Source organism: Neomonachus schauinslandi, chromosome 7, assembly GCF_002201575.2.
Source record: "Neomonachus schauinslandi chromosome 7, ASM220157v2, whole genome shotgun sequence".
NCBI lineage: Eukaryota > Metazoa > Chordata > Mammalia > Carnivora > Phocidae > Neomonachus > Neomonachus schauinslandi.
The window spans coordinates 140,001,352-140,019,619 of NC_058409.1; the positions used below are offsets into that span (position 1 = coordinate 140,001,352).

Consider the following 18,268-nt stretch of genomic DNA (forward strand, 5'->3'; position numbering starts at 1 on the left):
ACACCATGTCTTTCTTGAGTTCCAGAATGTATAATCTGTGCTCTGGAGTCCCCCAGGCTTGGCCCAGATCCCAGAGGCCAGGAATCTGCCATTACCTTGGTACCACCGTACCAGAGGTTTTATTATATATACCTGGCTTATTGACTTCCAGGCTGGGGCTCCTAGAGCCCTTTGTGGCTTGCAAATTCTGTAGCATGCAGAGCATGCCATGCTCAGGCCTTACCTGGAGGCTATAAAGTGCTAGAAACCACATGGTAATCTTGCAAAGGGATAGTCCAGTCCAGAGCTGGGGCACTTCCAGGGACTTAAATTAACTGAATGCATAAGGTCTTCCATTTCATCTCTAGAATTCCATCTCTAGGACAGGGCACTCATGTGTTTACTCTGGTCTAGCCCTTTCTGCAGTGTCTAACTCTGTCTGGAGGAACTGTTACCCCTGTTTTCCTCTTCCTCCATGCTTTGGCCAAGCAAAGAGGACGGAATGACTTGGCTTCTCATTCCCACTGGAGAACATGCAGTCTTGGTCTAGATGCCTTTCTGGCTTTTTTTAGATCAGACCCTACTCCTCCTTCCCTGAGTCTGAGCTCTCCCCCCATATCTCAAAACTCCTTCTTTGCCCTCCAGGGAATCCCTCTGCTGAGGGCAGGACTTGCTGTCTCGCTAGGCCCACCGTGAAACCACTGGGCTCTAGGTCCTAGCCACTGAATCTAGAACCTCACTATTGTGCTGCATCCTGGTTTCTTTCCTCTGGTCTAGAACTGAGCCCACTGTGTTCTAGAACCTCCATATTTACCTTGCGGCTCTTTTATCCCCAAGTTGTGCCCCACCCCCAGCTTTGGTGAAGGTTGTGGGGGGGCTCACATGTGTGTGCCTTGTCTGAGCACTTGATATGCAGCTGGGAGGGCAACAGGGGTGGACTGAAGTGTATCCAGAGATGAAAACATGCATCTATACTTAAGAATGCCAGGTCTGGAAGGGGCGCCTGGGTGGCTAGGTTGATTAAGCATCCAACTCTTAATTTCTGCTCAGGGTCCTGGGATTGAGCCCTGAGTTGGGCTCTGTGGAGTCTGCTTGGATTCTCTCTACCCACTCCTCCTCTGCCCTTCCTCCTGCTCATGCACTCTCTCTCTCTCTCAAATAAATAAATAAAATCTTAAAAAGAATCCCAGGTCTGGTCTGACATGAGAGCTTAGTGGACTTCAACCCTGGCCTTTCCCTCCTCTTGGCCTCCTCCCCATTCTTCCCTCCCTCTTTTTTACTTCCTCTTTCCTCCCTCTGCATATTACTGTGCTTAGAACAAAGACACCAAAAATAACAGGACACCTATTTAACTCTAACTCTAATTTAAAATAAATAAGTGTTTAATAATTATAGTTTCAGGCAATTAGAGTATAAATGGAATAATTTTCGCCTTCAGTTTATTCATGTTTTCTGTTTACTAGTTTAGTAAATCAAGTAAAAGAAAAAAATAGTGTTATTATTAGCATGCTTATAACTTTCAGAGATACTAGTTTTTGTAAGTTTTATAGGAAAGATTGGAGGTAGGGCACCTGGCTGGCTCAGTCAGTAGAGCCCACAACTCTTGATCTTGGAGTTAGAGGTTCAAGCCCCATGTTGGATGTAGAGAGTACTTAAAAAATAAAATCTTAATAAAAGAAAAAAAGGAAGGTTTGAGGCAATATGACAGAATGAACCAATTACACAAGAATAGCAATGTGGATGATCTACTCAGTAAGAAGAACACAAAACATTTAATACAGAATGGGGTAATCCCACAGAAACAGCCTTGGCTAACGGATTCCAGGGGGAGGGCTGAAACAGCAAACTTCTCACCTCAGATTCCCCAGCATGCCGGGTGACAGAGGGTGGCTCAATCCTTTTTGTGGTTGTTATGTTTTTATATTTAATTTTTTTTGAATTGTGAACAGTGCCAATTGAATTTTTCAAGGGACAAAATATAGTTTACTTATTCAGCAGCGCTATATACTCCTCAAGAAAATAGAAGGGGATATATGAAATTTCATAGTGATCCATTTTATATACCAAGATTTTAAATTTGCTGCACTAGTCAAATCTAAATGATCCAAAATTACAGAGTCAAGAAAACAACTCGAGATGATGATCTGGATATTCTAGATCATTTTAGCAAAAATATTCTATAGATTAGATATTGAGTAAATTATTACAAAATGATCTAAAATATTGCCTTTGTTGCTTTATACAAGGAACATTCTTATGCTCATAAAATGTGTTATACAAAAGATAGGGCTTATTATCTTCTAAGGCTCTTGTTCTTAGAGTGGGCAGATTCCCCACAGAAGGCTCTCCCACTTTCTAGAGGGTATACATCCTGCTGCCAGGGTTTTGGGAACTCCATGAGAGAAGGGAGGGAATAGGTCTCAAAATTGAGTAGGTAGCCTTTCTTTCATCTGTCTTCAGTGAGGTTTCTAGACCCTTAATGTGCTGATGTCCTTCAGTCCAGACCCTGTCCATTGTCCCTTCTAAAGAAAATCAGCTTTCCCCTCTTTCTTTAGGCGAGGCAGGAACACTTTGGGGGGCTGGGCTTTCGGTCTCTTGTGTGAGTGCATCTTCTCTCCCACTTCCACAGGAATGTCTCACCACCTGCTCTTGAGTGTTTGGAGTTATGTGGCATAAATCAGGTTACTTGTCAGCTTTCCTTGAATGCCAGTTGAGGAGTTAGCTTTCTTGAGTCTCTTTTAAATGTTACTGATATTGTCTTTGCCCTCACTGTCCTTGTCCTTAAGAGTTCATGCCTTTAAAAATGTCCCTTCTTTGTACTTCTCATGGAACGTGGGAGGAACCTGAGGTAAATGGACGTTTTCACTCAACCATCTGCACATGACAGTGATGTTATCTCTTCAGAGTTGAGGCCAACTCTGGTTATTTTCATGACTCCTACCAAATATTATCAGTTGGCATGCTGGTATGCTGTGGGACAAATGCATGGAACAAGAAAAACAAATATACTTATCTCAAATAAACCTTATTGTATCCATAGATTTGACTTGGATTAATTTAGTCATTAGTGTGTTTCTCTTTTAAAATTTTAATTACCTACTTCTAAAGAATATATTAATTTACATCTCTGGGTGAAACAGGAAATAGTGTCTCATTTCCGTTTACTGTTGTTGACTTAGGGAGGATGGGCACTTCTGCAGAACTGCCATCTGGGGCTCGATTTCATGGATGAGCTAATGGACATAATTATAGAAACCGAGATTGTACATGATGCTTTCCGCCTATGGATGACCACCGAAGTTCATAAGCACTTTCCCATTACGCTCCTTCAGATGGCCATTAAATTTGCCAATGAGCCTCCACAGGGCCTCCGGGCAGGATTGAAAAGAACATATGGCGGTGAGTCGAGGAATACTTCCAAGTTTATGGGATTTTTTTTTTTAATGGGACTTCTTTGTTTTTTTTTTTTTTTTAAAGATTTTATTTATTTATTCATGAGAGACAGAGGGAGAGAGAGAGAGAGAGAAAGGCAGAGGGAGAAGCAGGCTCCCAAGGAGCAGGGAACCCGATGCAGGACTCGATCCCAGGACCCTGAGATCATGACCTGAGCCAAAGGCAGACGCTTAACCATCTGAGCCACCCAGGTGCCCTTAATGGGACTTCTTATACTTAAATTTGTTGTCTTTTAATGAAATTGTAAAAACAATGAGTTAGGATAGAGCTATAGCAAATTGTCCTGTTATTTAATGTGATGGGGAGAGGGTGGTACCTTGTCATGCTCCATGTGGAATATGCTCTGGTGGCCTCAGGGCATCAGAAGTCACCATTATCCACCTTGAATTTTCCCTTTTTCCCATATTGCTCTTCTTTGGCCTGTGCTCTTCTCCAGCTAGATACCTGCCTTTTTATGTTAACATAATTTTGTCATTTATGGTCTTCATGCTCCCTACCTAAAGTTGGCCTTTCCCAAGAGGAGAGGCTGAATTCAAGTTATGACCTGCCTCCATTTCATGAAGCCATCTGAACCATCTACAGTTTATTGAGTTGATAACAAGGCTCAAATTCTTGTCAGGCTGCGAGGTAATGTGGGGATAAAATAGATGTGGAAGGATGAGGGCAGTAAAAAAATTCTAAATAAAAAATATACAGTTATATATAATATAAACACATATAATAATGATAATTATTTGGGGAATATACTCAGCTTTGGTAGGCTTCTATATACACTGTCTTAATTAATATTAAATTGTTAGTAGTATATACAGAAGCCCATTGCAACCTGAGTACAGGTTCCAAATAATAATAATAATAATGGCAATAATAAATAATTATTATTAGTAGTAGTTAAATAGTACCATTTATAATACTAGTAATAGTATTATATTAAATAATATTAAATTATTAGTAATAAATAATACTAATATTAGTAATAGTATTTAAAATACTAGTATTTTAGTAGTAGTATTCATTTTACTGCCATCCTTCTTCCCCCTCTAGTTTATCCCCACCATATCTTGTCAGAGTGGTAGGAACTTGACCCCCATGTTAGCCGGCTCCCAACCACCTCCCCCAATCTCTTTGCAGATTTTTCAGAGAGAAATACCCTCTGGACACCCAAAGGTTAAATTATAATTGTCATATGAATGTGATAAAAATAATTCGATAAGTGAATTTTACTATCAGAAATTTACAAAAATACTTCATAACCTATAAATGTAATAAAAAATAAAGGTGTGTGAGTGACGATCAAGGTTTTTACCCCACCAACCATGACAGGTGTGAGCCAGGACCTGCTGGACGTGAACACTGCAGCCCAGTGGAAACCCATGCTCTATACTGTGGCTTTCCTGCACTCCACAGTCCAGGAGAGGAGGAAGTTCGGTCCTCTGGGGTGGAACATCCCCTATGAATTTAATCAGGCCGACTTTAATGCCACTGTGCAGTTCATCCAAAACCACTTAGATGACATGGATGTCAAAAAGGTACTGTGTGTGCACCGCCCTGAGCTGCCGGTGGCTGTGGGCGCGGGTCCTCAGGCTCATGCTCCTGCCCAGCTGGGGGATTGATCCTGTGACAGTGATGATCTTCTGTGCTTGCAAGGTCTTACCTTTATGCAAGGTCACACTTGCCTCTGGATTTCAGATGAAAGAAATGAACCAATTTTGATTATCTTTGTATTTCTCAAAGCTGAGTTGAAATTACTTGCAAGGCAAAAGGGTCGAATGGGAGGGGGGAAGGGTGAGAAAACTTGTTTTTTAGAATCTTAAAAAATGAAAATGAAAGTCTAGATCACTTTTGAAGCATGTGCTTTTTAAAGAGCTGCGTCAGTATTCTGCAAAACTATCTTTTTGTTGTTGTTGTTGAAATTAAAGTATGAAAGCATATGAATGCACCAAAGGGGCCTATTTCAAATCATGAGCAGGAGCTTTGTGTAATCCTCAAGATTTGGCTATGTCATTTTCTTCCTGCACTTTTAACATTACTGATGAAGAATGAATGAATGACATTCGTGACCACAAATATACAGATGTTGCTTGGCGGGGAAAATCAGGATGAGCCGGTAGTCAGTTCTACACAACTATTCTGTTGATGTCCGCAGGGTGTCTCCTGGACCACCATCCGCTACATGATAGGAGAAATTCAGTATGGGGGCAGAGTCACTGATGACTATGATAAGAGGTTGCTGAACACATTTGCTAAGGTCTGGTTCAGTGAAAATATGTTTGGATCAGATTTCAGCTTTTACCAAGGATATAATATTCCGAAATGCAACACAGTGGATAACTATCTTCAATACATCCAGGTTTGTCCACTTCAGAATTATATGCAGAGAGCAAATATATGCAGCCTATTGACTGACCACTTTGATATTTATTTAAAAGCAGCTGCAAACACTGCTTTTAAAATAAATTTTAGTGGTGATACATACTCTCACTATAAGTGCTTTCTTCATATGTTTATAGTCACCTAATGATTAAAATGTTTGTATTTGTTCTGAGTGTGGGTTTTGTATGAGTTCCCTCCTCCCTTCTTTTTTATACCTCGGTGAGGAATATTCGTTGGGGATATGACAGACTGGGCAGATTTTGAACTAGGGAAACTATATAGATCCCTGGGAACTCTCGAGACTTCAGCTACTTGTGATAATAGGGCAAAGGCCACCTCTGGACTCATCCTGAGACACCTGGTTCGCAATCCTGGCTGAATGGATAGAATCTGAGTATGTTCAGGAACCCACTTTGCATAGGAGCTTCCTTCCTCAACCTGGGCACCGGTGACATTCAGGGCGGGGTTCTTCTCAGCGGTGGGGGGCTGTCCTGTGTACATTGGTTAGCAGCATCCCTAGCCTCTCACCACTAGATGTCAGCAGCACCCCCCATTCCCATTTAGTTGTGACAACCAAAACGTCTCCAGACATGCCAAATGTCCCCTGGGGGCAAAATCGCACCGGCTCAGAATTGCTGTTCCAAGGAGAAATAAGATTTTCACAGGAAGTTTGGGGGAAAAGATCTGATTTGTGTTTCAAGGTAACTACATTTTTTCTTCTCTGTACCTTGAACCCATTCGATCATTATTTAGAAATGTCTTTTGGAGCACCTGCGTGGCTCAGTCAGTTAAGTTTCTGCCTTCGGCTCAGGTCATGATCCCAGGGTCCTGGGATCCAACCCCGCATCAGGCTCCCTGCTCAATGTAGAGTCTGCTTTTCCCTCTCCCTCTGCCGCTCCCCCTGCTTGTGCTCTCTCCCTCTCTCGCTCTCTCTCTCAAATAAATAAATTTAAAAAAATCTTTTTTTTTTTTTAAAGAAATCTCTTTTGCCTCTATCTGAGATTTATCTCAGAGTGAACAAACTAAAGCCCAATGGCCCCAAAGGGCTAAATTTATCAGTACATTTAGAGGTTCTGTGATATATGAATGTAATGAGTTTATCATATATTACCACCTCTACACTTTTATTAATTCAAATCAACAAATATATTTGTCTTAACTGTACTATATATGTCTTTAAATCATTAGCCCTGAATACAAAAGTGCCTGTGAAGATATAAATTTAGACATGCCAGTACATGCATTTATTTACATATACCTCATGTCACAATGAACTTGAGGTTGTTCATAAGAAGACATTATATAAAAAGGAATAAAATAAGAGAGGAGATTGCAGGAAAAATATGAGACAATAATAGAGTTTAGGATACAATTCACACATTGAAACCAATGTCAAATTTAGGTATATCTTTTTTCTTTCAAATAGCTGTGTTCTTCACCTGCTTGTGCTGCTTCTGATCGTCTCTTGCTGTCTGCTTTTCTCTTGGACTTGGTCACTCTTGATATTCCTCTTTTCCTAGTCTCCATCTTTCTCCCTGGGAGAGTACAGTTTCCACCTGCCGCCTTCTTTGAGCCATAATTGCTAAAAACTGTCATTTTCTGGTACCTTAAAAACATAGAAACCATTAGTTATACCACATTTGTTTAAATGATTGGTTCGAATTAAATCAGACCTTCAGAAAACGAAATACTAATCCATAGCTCCCTTTCTGTTTCGTGTTTTCTAAAACAAGACAATATCTCTGTGACTGAATTTGCTTGAGGTGCAGAGATGTTAAGGAACCATGAACTTGTTATGTTTCTCAGTGTTTCAAGCCAACTTTTGATTCTTTTCTGGAGAAATTACTGAGATTGCAGCCTGACACAAATAAGACATATCATGTAAATACTTATCTTTTTTGGTGGTGGTGGTGGTGGGGGTTATTTGATGTTATTCATTTATTTTAAAATTTGAGTATAGTTGACACACAATGTTAACATGACATATCTTAATAAAAATATTTGTTTCCTAAGACAGTATAATTTAATGGGGGCTTATGTCAGCAATCTGGGATAATCTGGGGTACTTCTTGTTCAGAGCCTGCCTACCTACGACAGCCCCGAGGTGTTCGGGCTGCATCCCAATGCCGACATTACCTACCAGAGCAAGCTGGCCAAGGACGTGCTGGACACCATCCTCAGCATCCAACCCAAGGACAGCTCTGGTGGAGGGGATGAGACCCGGGAGGCTGTGGTGGCCCGGCTGGCTGATGATATGCTGGAAAAGCTGCCCCCGGACTATGGCCCATTTGAAGTGAGTTGATGACATTCTGACAGGATGTCAGCTGTGGATGTGTCTGTTCGGTTGGGAGGAGCGAGGAGTAAGGAAGGAGGGCAAAAAATGATTTTTCTGAAGTTAAAAAAAAATTCAAAAACTCACTTCCTGAAGAACCAGAAAAAAAGAAGTTTTTAAATCTATAAATGTGATCATTTTGAAATATAAACAGTAAAGAACCCTGACAAGAATGTTCATGTTCGTAACTACGTTCTAAGTGCGTACCGATGGGTTAGGATTGCTTTTCCGGAACTTTCCTTTGAGGTACGTCACATTGCCATTTGTTCGAAGGAAAGTAATGTATTTTTAGAGCAAAACACCTGATCATCTAAAAAATATTGTGTAACTTAATGCACATCTTAAAATTCAGGCCTTCCTAATTTTAGGGAGTTTGTATTTACATCATTAACTCTGCAGCTTCATGGGTTTTGAAAATTGATTTGTCTTTTTAGTATGTAAGTAACTTTTAAGCCAAATTTATGATTAGGAAAGTTCATTTTTTAGACAGTTTAGCAAATGTTAGTGAAAAGATTTACCCTGAAAACATTTTAAAATCTGGGATAAAAGCACCAGTGACTGACTTACTTTCCATGTAGTCTTAGCAGATGCCCCAGACTAACTGTCTAACACTTTTTTTTACCTGGTTTTCAAAAAAGAAACCTGCAGCGTTTTGTTTCTTTAGCATCTTATTATTTTCCACAAAGCAGACCATTTTTGTTGCTGGTGCTGTAGACTGAACTCAAGGACCTATTACGAAGGGAAAAATTTCCCCTTGAGAAAACTGATCACTTGTTGGAGAAAATCAATACCACTATCAGCTTTAATAAGTACCTCTCCTTATAGTATCAGGAAAGAGGTCATTCATATCTAACGGTGGTTGGAATATTTATGAAGCAATAAAAATATCTAAAAATAGAATAGCAGTTACATAAATAAACGTGCTAAGTAATGGAGTTTAGGAGAGTCCCCTTCCTTTGGCTGACTTTGTCAGTGCTGCCTTAGGATAAAGCACCTCAGCCCAGCAGGATAGCTGATCCAGAGAAGATGCTCAATAAACACTTATAGAATGGAAATGGATGGATTGGTGGGTGGGTTGGTCGGTGGATGAATGGAAGGATGCTTTGATGGAAAAAACAGGAAGCTTTTAAAACAGGAGTCTGTCTTCTGATGTAGCCCGCAGAATGGTTGTGTGTGTGTACATGTCTGTGTGTGTCTGTGTGTGTGTTTGCCAGCCTTAGGCCGCCAGGCACGTGAACATTTCCTGATGAGCGCAGTTGCAATTTGGAAGGCTGGGTGATTATGGTCATGCGTTCATATTCTTCTGTGAATGAATGGCTGCATATTCTCTCCCACCTGGGATGCAAAATCAGCTGGTCCACTAACAGATGTGTCTTTTTATATTTCTTCTTTGTTTTCTGGCAGTGAAAAAAAAAATTAAAAGCTTACCATTAACGGAATTGTACAATCAGGGGCCTTCTCAGCAGCCCCAGGGAACCGGTTACGTAAATATTAGTAGCTGTCACATTTTTAACATGTGCTGAATGTCTCCGTGGCAGGTGAAAGAGAGGCTCCAGAAGATGGGGCTGTTCCAGCCGATGAACATTTTCCTCAGGCAGGAGATAGACCGAATGCAGAGGCTGCTCACTCTGGTCCGCAGCACCCTGACCGAGCTAAAACTTGCTGTTGATGGTACCATCATCATGAGTGAAGACCTAGGAGATGCACTGGACTGCATGTTTGATGCCAGAATTCCTGCTCGGTGGAAGAAAGTATGTTCAAGTCCACTCCTACTCTACTTCATCACTTTAGTGTTGTGAGTAGGTGGGATTGGCAAGTGGAAAGCAGGAGAGCACAGTTTTACTTAAAAGGGTTCTTTTGTTTAGGGACTGATCCCCTGGTAGGCCTGTAGTTTTAGCTTTTAGGGAGGGAAGGAGACTATTTAGCATCTCCCACATATCAGGCACTCTCCTGGGCCATTGACATGCATTATTGCATTTAAATTTTTGCATCTTATGGCCCTCATTTTGCAGGTGAGGAACTTGAGATTGGGAGACACTAAATCTTTTTCCAGATCACACACCTACCTAAGAAGTCCAAGGATCAGAATTTAAACCCAAGCTCTTGAACTTCAAAGCCTGTGTTGTTAGTCTTATAGAAGGAAGTGTTCTTGTGCACGCACAGGCACACACACGTGTACACACACACACACTGCAAAAGTCACACCAAAGAGAAACATTTTTCATTGCTTTGTCTGTAGATATGGGAGTATGTGTATCTCCAGATAACAAGATAATGATTTAACGGTATGCTTACTGATCATGTGCTGGTCCTTATGCTAAATGACAGATATGCTTTTAACAAATACTTGTCTACTTGGAGAAGTAAAAGGAGTACCAGACTGTCTTTGTCCAGCAGTACATGCGTTGTGGGGGGTGGTGAAGATCTGGGGGTGTGGTGGGGAGCACCGGGGAGGGCGGAGGGCTGGGGCTGGGCCAGGTGAGGGAATGTGCAGGGAGGGCAGCATTGGGAGATGGGATAGGGTCATGCGGTGACTAGAGTCTTGGTCTTTTGGAGGCTACTCAGGTAAACGGGAAGGCGAGACCTGATAGGGTTAGAACTGACAGCCTCTTGGAAGAGACTCATTTAGCACTGAGACTCTGATATCTCACCCAGGGCTTTAGAAACCCGGATCAGCTTTGACCAGACTCCATCCTCTCCTCACCTTCAGTCAATTCATTCCCAAGGCCAGAGTTTTCTATGGACTGACTTTCCTTGTTGCCAGTGACAGAGGGAGAACCTACCTGTCACTAGCCATTGCAGGTTCATTCCCCACCAAACCGACTCACTCACCTTGGTCAGCACCTGGAAGGCTCTGAACAAGGATCCTTGGCAGGAGGGTCCCTCGCATTAATGGTTCCCTGTGCCCTCAGATCAAATGCAGTATAAACATACCACTTTCAGTTAACACATCTATAAAGATAGGATAGAATGAGTTACCTGATTTTAAAATTATGATCCTTTTTTTACAGGTTTTTATTCTACTCAACTTATCGTCAGTCTTTGGAATCTCACTGTTTATAGGCAAATTAATTCTTAAGAATTTGAAATTCAAGCAGTATATATCTACACAAGTTGATCACTGCATTTATTCATACATAAAGTATTCCGATTACAGTAAAATGATATAAAATATGATTTGGAGATACCTACCTGTAGAGTTGCTGCTAACACTAATAACATATCCATGCCAATTGTAATAATAGAAGTTCTACATGTGAATTCAGGCAGAGTATTACAGGCAATGAATGCAATTAATTTGTTGGTGGTAAGGGACCTGTGTTTCCATTTCTGCTCCTTCATCAGAGGAAATAAAAGTTCATTCTCGGGGACAAGAACTTTGGAAAATAACTGTTGTTTGCCTCATTAAAAATGAGAAGTGGAGAAAGTCTTCTATGATTTATTATCCACAGAATATATTTTTAAGAGACCATGAACACATTTAAATAGAAGCCTTGTTTTATGATGTAGCTGTTAAAAATGTAACCTAAGGAGAAAAAATGTATCCTAAGGAAAAATAGTTGAGAACTATTAAATTTAATTCAATTAACTGTTTTAATTGCTTTATAGCAGAATTGGTAGTGAATATACTTGTACTTGAACAGCATCCTGAGTGCTAGATTGATCTGGAGTTCATGTGACGATTAACTGATTCTATCGTATCTTAATATCAGGAGAAAGAATAATTTGAAAACTTAAATGTCAGAACCCAAGGGAAATTCATGTTTTAGGGACTTTTAAATTCTAAAAGTGAATTTGGTATTTCATAATTTTTTTCTGTGCACATAGCTAGTTACACAGCAGAATTAAGCCTGTATTAATTAATTATTTCAATGTATGCATTTCAGGCATCATGGGTTTCAAGTACATTGGGTTTCTGGTTTACTGAACTTCTAGAAAGAAACTGCCAGTTTACCTCTTGGGTTTTCAATGGTCGACCCCAGTGCTTCTGGATGACAGGTTTTTTTAACCCCCAAGGATTTTTAACTGCAATGCGCCAGGTAATAGTTCTGATTACACCTGTTGTGTTATTATGATTTTCTTCTACAAGGTTTTCTTCTGTCAGTATAGTTTTAAGACTATAACAAGACAGAGAAAGGCTGTCCCTTTTTGGCACCAGAAATTACATTGTCCTGAAAGTAAATCCAGCAATTTGTTCTCAGGCTGCTAGCTTGAATTTCAAAGCATTCATTTGTTATCTTTATATTTGATATAATTTGATATTTCTTTGTAAAATTCAGTGGTTAAACTAGGACGTGGGTATTGTTTATGAGAGGATCTTTTTAACTCTTAAAGTACAATTCTGCTTCCTCTGAATTAGGGTACTTTGGGGTTACACTTTCATCACTGTTATGCTCTTTATGTTAAGATAAACCGCTAACCACTCCCTCCGTCCTTTGCTCTTGTTCTTGTCCTGAGCAGGAAATAACTCGGGCCAACAAAGGCTGGGCCTTGGACAATATGGTGATTTGCAGTGAGGTCACCAAGTGGATGAAGGATGACATTTCCGCCCCGCCCACCGACGGTGTCTATGTCTACGGCTTGTACCTTGAAGGTGCTGCTTGGGACAAGAGGAACATGAAACTCACCGAATCCAAACCAAAAGTGCTCTTTGAGTTGATGCCTGTCATAAGGATTTATGCAGAAAACAACAGTAAGTTATCTCGCGCATTCAGGGGCGGTTGGCGTTATCAGATTGGATAGTGTTATAAACACAAGATTCTTGTTATAAAAACAAGAATCCTGAGGATTTTACTATTTTATCAGCATTTGCACTCACACCCATGTTTAACGAGTGCTTATTGACTGCTAGGCACTTTTTTGAGTGTTACAGGGGAGGCCATGGTTCTAGATCATTCTTGCCTATCTACTAAAGCAGGTAAAATATATATGGATACTCATGAATCGTTAGCTGATGAGATAAGAAGCAAGTGTTTGGAATAGTTAACAGAGGGTGGGAAAGAAGGGGAGGTGAAAATGGGAAGAAGTGGCCAGGGGCTGTGTCTCAGGAGCAGAGCTGGACAGGGCCTGGAAGGTTGGATAAGATGAGATGGGACAAGGGGTGGAAGGGTGGCTTTCGAGGCAGGACTGCACAGGGCCCACTGGAGGTGCCGACTCTACCAGCTCGGAAGTTTAAGCCACGTTGTGAAAGCCAGATTGAATTCAGGGCCATTTGGCTTAATCCAGTAGCTAATAGTAAAAAGCTGGATTCATATTTCAGCCTATGAACATAATAGCATGTCTGTGAAGCACACGTTATTCCACTTTGACAAAGTTCTGTGTGACAAGTCTAAAAATACCTAAACTGGTTTCCACCATTGGCCTGATGTGCTCTGGAGGCTTTTGTTATTACATTTCACTCAGCTGTAACTACCTTTCAGCACACGTGGGACTTCTCTGTTTATCTCATTTAAAAAAAAATGTATTTTATCTTTTTAATAAAAATCGCATATACTTAAGGTGTACAACATGATGATGTACACATACATATATGCGGTGAAATGATTGTTGTAAGCCTTGCACTCTGGAGGCGGCTGGGATAAGGGATCCCAAAGAAATACTGATTTTGTGACAGAAACACAATAGATTTTTCTTTAAATGAGTAAGGAATAGACCATTTCTCTTTGAAAGACAGCTTCTAGGATCCCCGTTCCTTAGATAAATATCACATTTGGGAACACGGGTCAAGGGAAGAGAGTTTATAAACTATGAATATTTATTTTTCAAGCAAATATTTGCTGGATGCCTGATATACGCCAGCCACTGTCCTAGGTGCAAAGGACACAATGATGAAACAGATCAAGCCCATAAGGGATTCCCTCCAGTTAGGGAGACTGACAAGTAAATCAATAATTAAAGTGGAATTTGATACATGTGAGGATAGAGATACACTCAGGATGCTCAGGGAGCCGGGAAGTAGTTCATGACGATGCCTGCAAGGTTAGTGGAGATTGCTTTGGAGATGTGCTTTGATGCTAAGAATGAGTGTGAGAGGAGTTGGAGATAGACTTTTCTTGGCAGAGGGAAATAGCATTAGCTCACTCGGTCATTCAGTGAGTATCTGTCTGGTATTGACCATCTGCCGTGCTCTACTCTGGTGCTGGGGATGCAGCAGTATCCCCATTCTTAAGGAACCCAGTGTCGAGGAGGGACGGGCAGCAAAAAGGAAGCAAATACAGCTGACCCTTGTTACTCATGGATTCTGCACTTAGGAATTCACCTGTACTTTAAATTTGTAACCCCCGAATGCATGCATGTGGCAGGTCATTTGCAGGCAGAAGAAGACTGTGACGTGCATTATGGAGAAAATACGTGTCTGACACAAGCTTCAGTGAAGCATGAGTTAAAGTGCCATGAGTCCAATGTTCACGAATCAACAATATATATTAAAAAGGTGTCTTTAAACAAAAACGCACCTACAGTAAGGTTATGTATTGAGGGGTTGAAAACTTTGGGACTGGAGCCTTGCAGGAAACCTGCCCTGTATTTCAAAACCCTTGGAACAGTGGTTCAGTAGTTGCTAATTCAGTGTTCCTGGAGATTTTATGTACATAAGTCCCATGACAATGAGAATCGACTCTAAATCCACATACTGGTTTCAGATAGTTCTTTTCTATGAAGGAAACACACACGTACTATGAGAGTGAGTGGATAGTTCAGGGGCTTGGGGAGAGGCTCACTGAGGAGAGAACACTGAGCTGAGATCCGGGTGACGGAAGGCAGCTCTGCTAATATCCAGGAACAAAAGTGAAGGTGCAAAGGCGTGAGGTAGCAGTGGATATGCTGTGCATGAGGAACAGAAAGTAGGTGCATGAAGGGAGAGGAGCCTGTGAAGAGAGGTGGGCGTCAGAAAAGAAACAGGCAGGTGCTCCACATACCCCAACTGAATCTGACAGGATAAATGTGTCTGGCTGAGCTTAGGCAAGCAAGCTGCCTGTGGCTTCGGATTTACTGGTTCTTAGGGTGGTGTGAAGACCTGGGGCAGTGGTTATTTTATAGAAAAAATCATTAAGAGTTCTTTTTAATCAAAAGAGTATTTTAGAAATTTTGCTTTATTATATCATTCAGTCCAATCAACACATTGCAAAAACGTTTCCCTTATAAAGTAAAAGAAGAATCTTCCTCACATTCAGTTAGGTGTTACTTTTATGTATCTTGTGACTAAACTGTAAAAATCCATTGCAACATGATTTTGAACATCTCAGCATGGTATTAATAAAATAATAATTTTATAATACAGGCCGTTCTTTATTATTTAAGAACACATTTTAATAGAACAACTGTACTCACCCTGCTGGGAATTAGTCAGCAGCAGTGATGCTCATTAGCAGCAAGTTAAGGGAGAAAATAAAATAAGCAAAGGAAAAAGTGACTAATTTCAAAGCACTGAAAAAAAAAAAAAAGAAAAACTTTCATTCTTTTCTCTCTTTCTTTCTTTCCTTTTTTTTTTGTTTCAATAGCAGTTGGTGGAAACTTGTTTTGGAGAAGTGTTTTTCAGTGATTGAAAAGCTAAAATTCCATTGCTCTTTTCATACTATAAATCTGATTTTTGTTTAATTTTGATAACCGAATAGGGCTCTAATTGAGCTAAAGGGGCATCACTAATGACCAAAGGACACTCCTCCAAGTACAGTGTTTTAAAGTTAAAATTCTTTTAGTAAATGGTTTTTTTTGTTGACATGAAGGGTAACTTTTATTTAAATAATTCATCATTGAACTTTCCATATAAGACTGGTTTGTTTTCAAAAAGAAGTCTAGATACTTGTTTTGACTTTAAAAATTGCATAACATGCACCCAAATGCTTAGGACATCATAAGAAAGTCACCCAGATAATGTGATGTTCACCGAAAGGGCAAAGCCTGCCACACCAACTCTAGGTCCTCTGCTCTCAAAGGAAGTTGCAAAGAAGCAGACATAGGAAAGATACGTGTCCCTATAGATTACTATATAGACAGACTGATGCTTCTTCATGAACTTCAGGGTGATAGCCAATGTGATGGGAAAATGGTGATTGGAAACTTTGGGGAACAAAGCAAGACCTCTGTGTACCTCTGGGCACTCGGTAGGGTGAGAAGGATCTCAGGGTCTCTGCAGCTAAGGAGGAAAAAAGTGTTTCTAAGATCACCCTATGACCCTCCCTGATGCAACGCTGTGCAGATGTGGGGCTGGGCGTGGGATAGCCCCATGCCATGACCAGGAGGTGGAGGCCTCCTGGCTCTTGAGCCCCATGGAATTTAAGGCACCTTCAGTTTGTATATCTGTGCACGTGTATGTGTGCTCACGTGTATGTGTGTGTGTGGAAAGGAGAAATCTAACACACCTTGGGCGTCTACTGCATTTTAAGCATTATGCTATGCTAGTCATTCACATATATTGATTTATTTAATCTTTACAACAACTCTGTAAGATATATCATCCCTATTTTGTAGATGGGGAACTTAAGGTGTAGAGATGTATGAAATTGGCCTATGACTTCCAGCTACCAAAGCTGGTATCAGAATGTGGGATGAATGCAAACCTCTGGGAATTCCTGTGGTTAGTGTTCTACTGAAGACTATGCATTTAGGGAGTCTCCGTGGTGTCTGGGTTGAAGCTTCAAAATAAAGCCTAAATTAAAAATGAGGATAGCTTCTTTGCATTCTGAAGTCCTGAGTTTATTTTTCTCAGGCACCTGGTGAAATAGACACAGACTCTGCCCTGTTTGGATGAGAGCTCTCACTCCCTATGGCCTCCTTGTCTGCATGCTGCAGGCTAAAGGTGGTCACGTCCCCGGCCAGATGGCGGGGGGTGGGGGGCACATGGTCTCAGGTAAAAGACAGTGAGCCAGGAGCCTGGATATTTGACTTGCACTTCTGGTTTTATCACTAGAGTAATTAGTCATGTGGCTTTGGAGGAGTCTCAAATATGCTGTGAGTTGAAGTCAGACATCTAATAGTTATCTCGTTCATTTTCACATCCTCCTGCAAAGACCTAGAGGCACACACGCATATTACGTTCTGACTATTGCTGAGATTAAGGGCAAAGGCTCTTGGCCCATTCTGGCCGGGTTTGATTCTTATCTTATCACCTACAGCTTTGTAACCTTGGACGAATAGCTCACCTTTTTATGTTTTAGTTTTCTCATCTGCAAAATGAATTTCATAATGGTACCCATCCCATAGGGTTGTTAAGAGCGTTGAACCCAAAGTTCTAGCACATAGTTAGCATACAATAAATCATTTTGTTATTATTGCTATTATTAATATGTTAACACATGTTTGTTAAAGGATTAAAAGAAATACATAAGAATTCACTAATCACTTAAATGTTATTCTCAAAGAGGAGTTAAATAAAGGAATGACTTAAAGGTTATATAGGGAATCTTCTATGTAACTTGGTTGTTTTGGATATTGGAAGGAACATATGATGCAATGATGTACTACCACTTGGATGAAAAATGTAGGCTAGAGAGGGAAGTGACCTGGTTAGAAAACGAAACTCCCTCAAGGTGTTTTATTAAAACCTTTCAGATCCTAAACCATGGCCTCTCACTGATTTAGACAGCCTCTTGTCTCTGCTCCTCCTTCTGGGACCCTAAGGTTTTAAACATGTTTAGCTGATTTGCTTTACCTACCTAGCATGTTTATTTTTGTCTTCAGAGTTATTTGTCTAACTAGGGCTAATGGTTTTGAATCATCTGTTGATGTGGTTGTTTAGCGTCTGTCAACACTTTGACTATGAAATGATATTTTCAGTGGCTTCTAATCCTGCTGTGGAAGTTGGCTGCATGCTGTGATTTGGGATGGGCACCTTCAGTTCTGCAGCAATTACAAATAAATAAAATTGGATAAATATGTCAGAGAATTGTTTTTTACCTGCTTATTGAAAAGAATGCTATTTCCCCTCCCAATTTGTCTTTTCTTTTGGGATTAAAATCCAAGTAGTCATATACTTCCCAAGGTGTAATTATTACAATTACATATATTTATTATTACATGTATATTATAATTACATTTGCACCAAATGTGAGACTACAGGGTTCCTTCAAGATTTAAAATGTTAGTCAAATTTGCATCAAGAAGAACGATAGTTAACACTTATTATATATTTAC

At 40.4% G+C, this 18,268-nt stretch overlaps 1 protein-coding gene across 1 annotated transcript in view; it reads left to right on the forward strand.

Moving 5' to 3' along the window:
* Positions 1-18,268, forward strand: part of DNAH5 (dynein axonemal heavy chain 5) — a 211,461-nt gene that overhangs the window by 191,188 nt on the left and 2,005 nt on the right. The window contains exons 72-78 of the mRNA XM_044916686.1: positions 3,159-3,378; positions 4,756-4,961; positions 5,579-5,782; positions 7,883-8,098; positions 9,676-9,888; positions 12,025-12,177; positions 12,599-12,830. Of these exons, the coding sequence (XP_044772621.1) occupies positions 3,159-3,378; positions 4,756-4,961; positions 5,579-5,782; positions 7,883-8,098; positions 9,676-9,888; positions 12,025-12,177; positions 12,599-12,830 (1,444 nt within the window). The remainder of the gene's footprint in view (positions 1-3,158; positions 3,379-4,755; positions 4,962-5,578; positions 5,783-7,882; positions 8,099-9,675; positions 9,889-12,024; positions 12,178-12,598; positions 12,831-18,268) is intronic.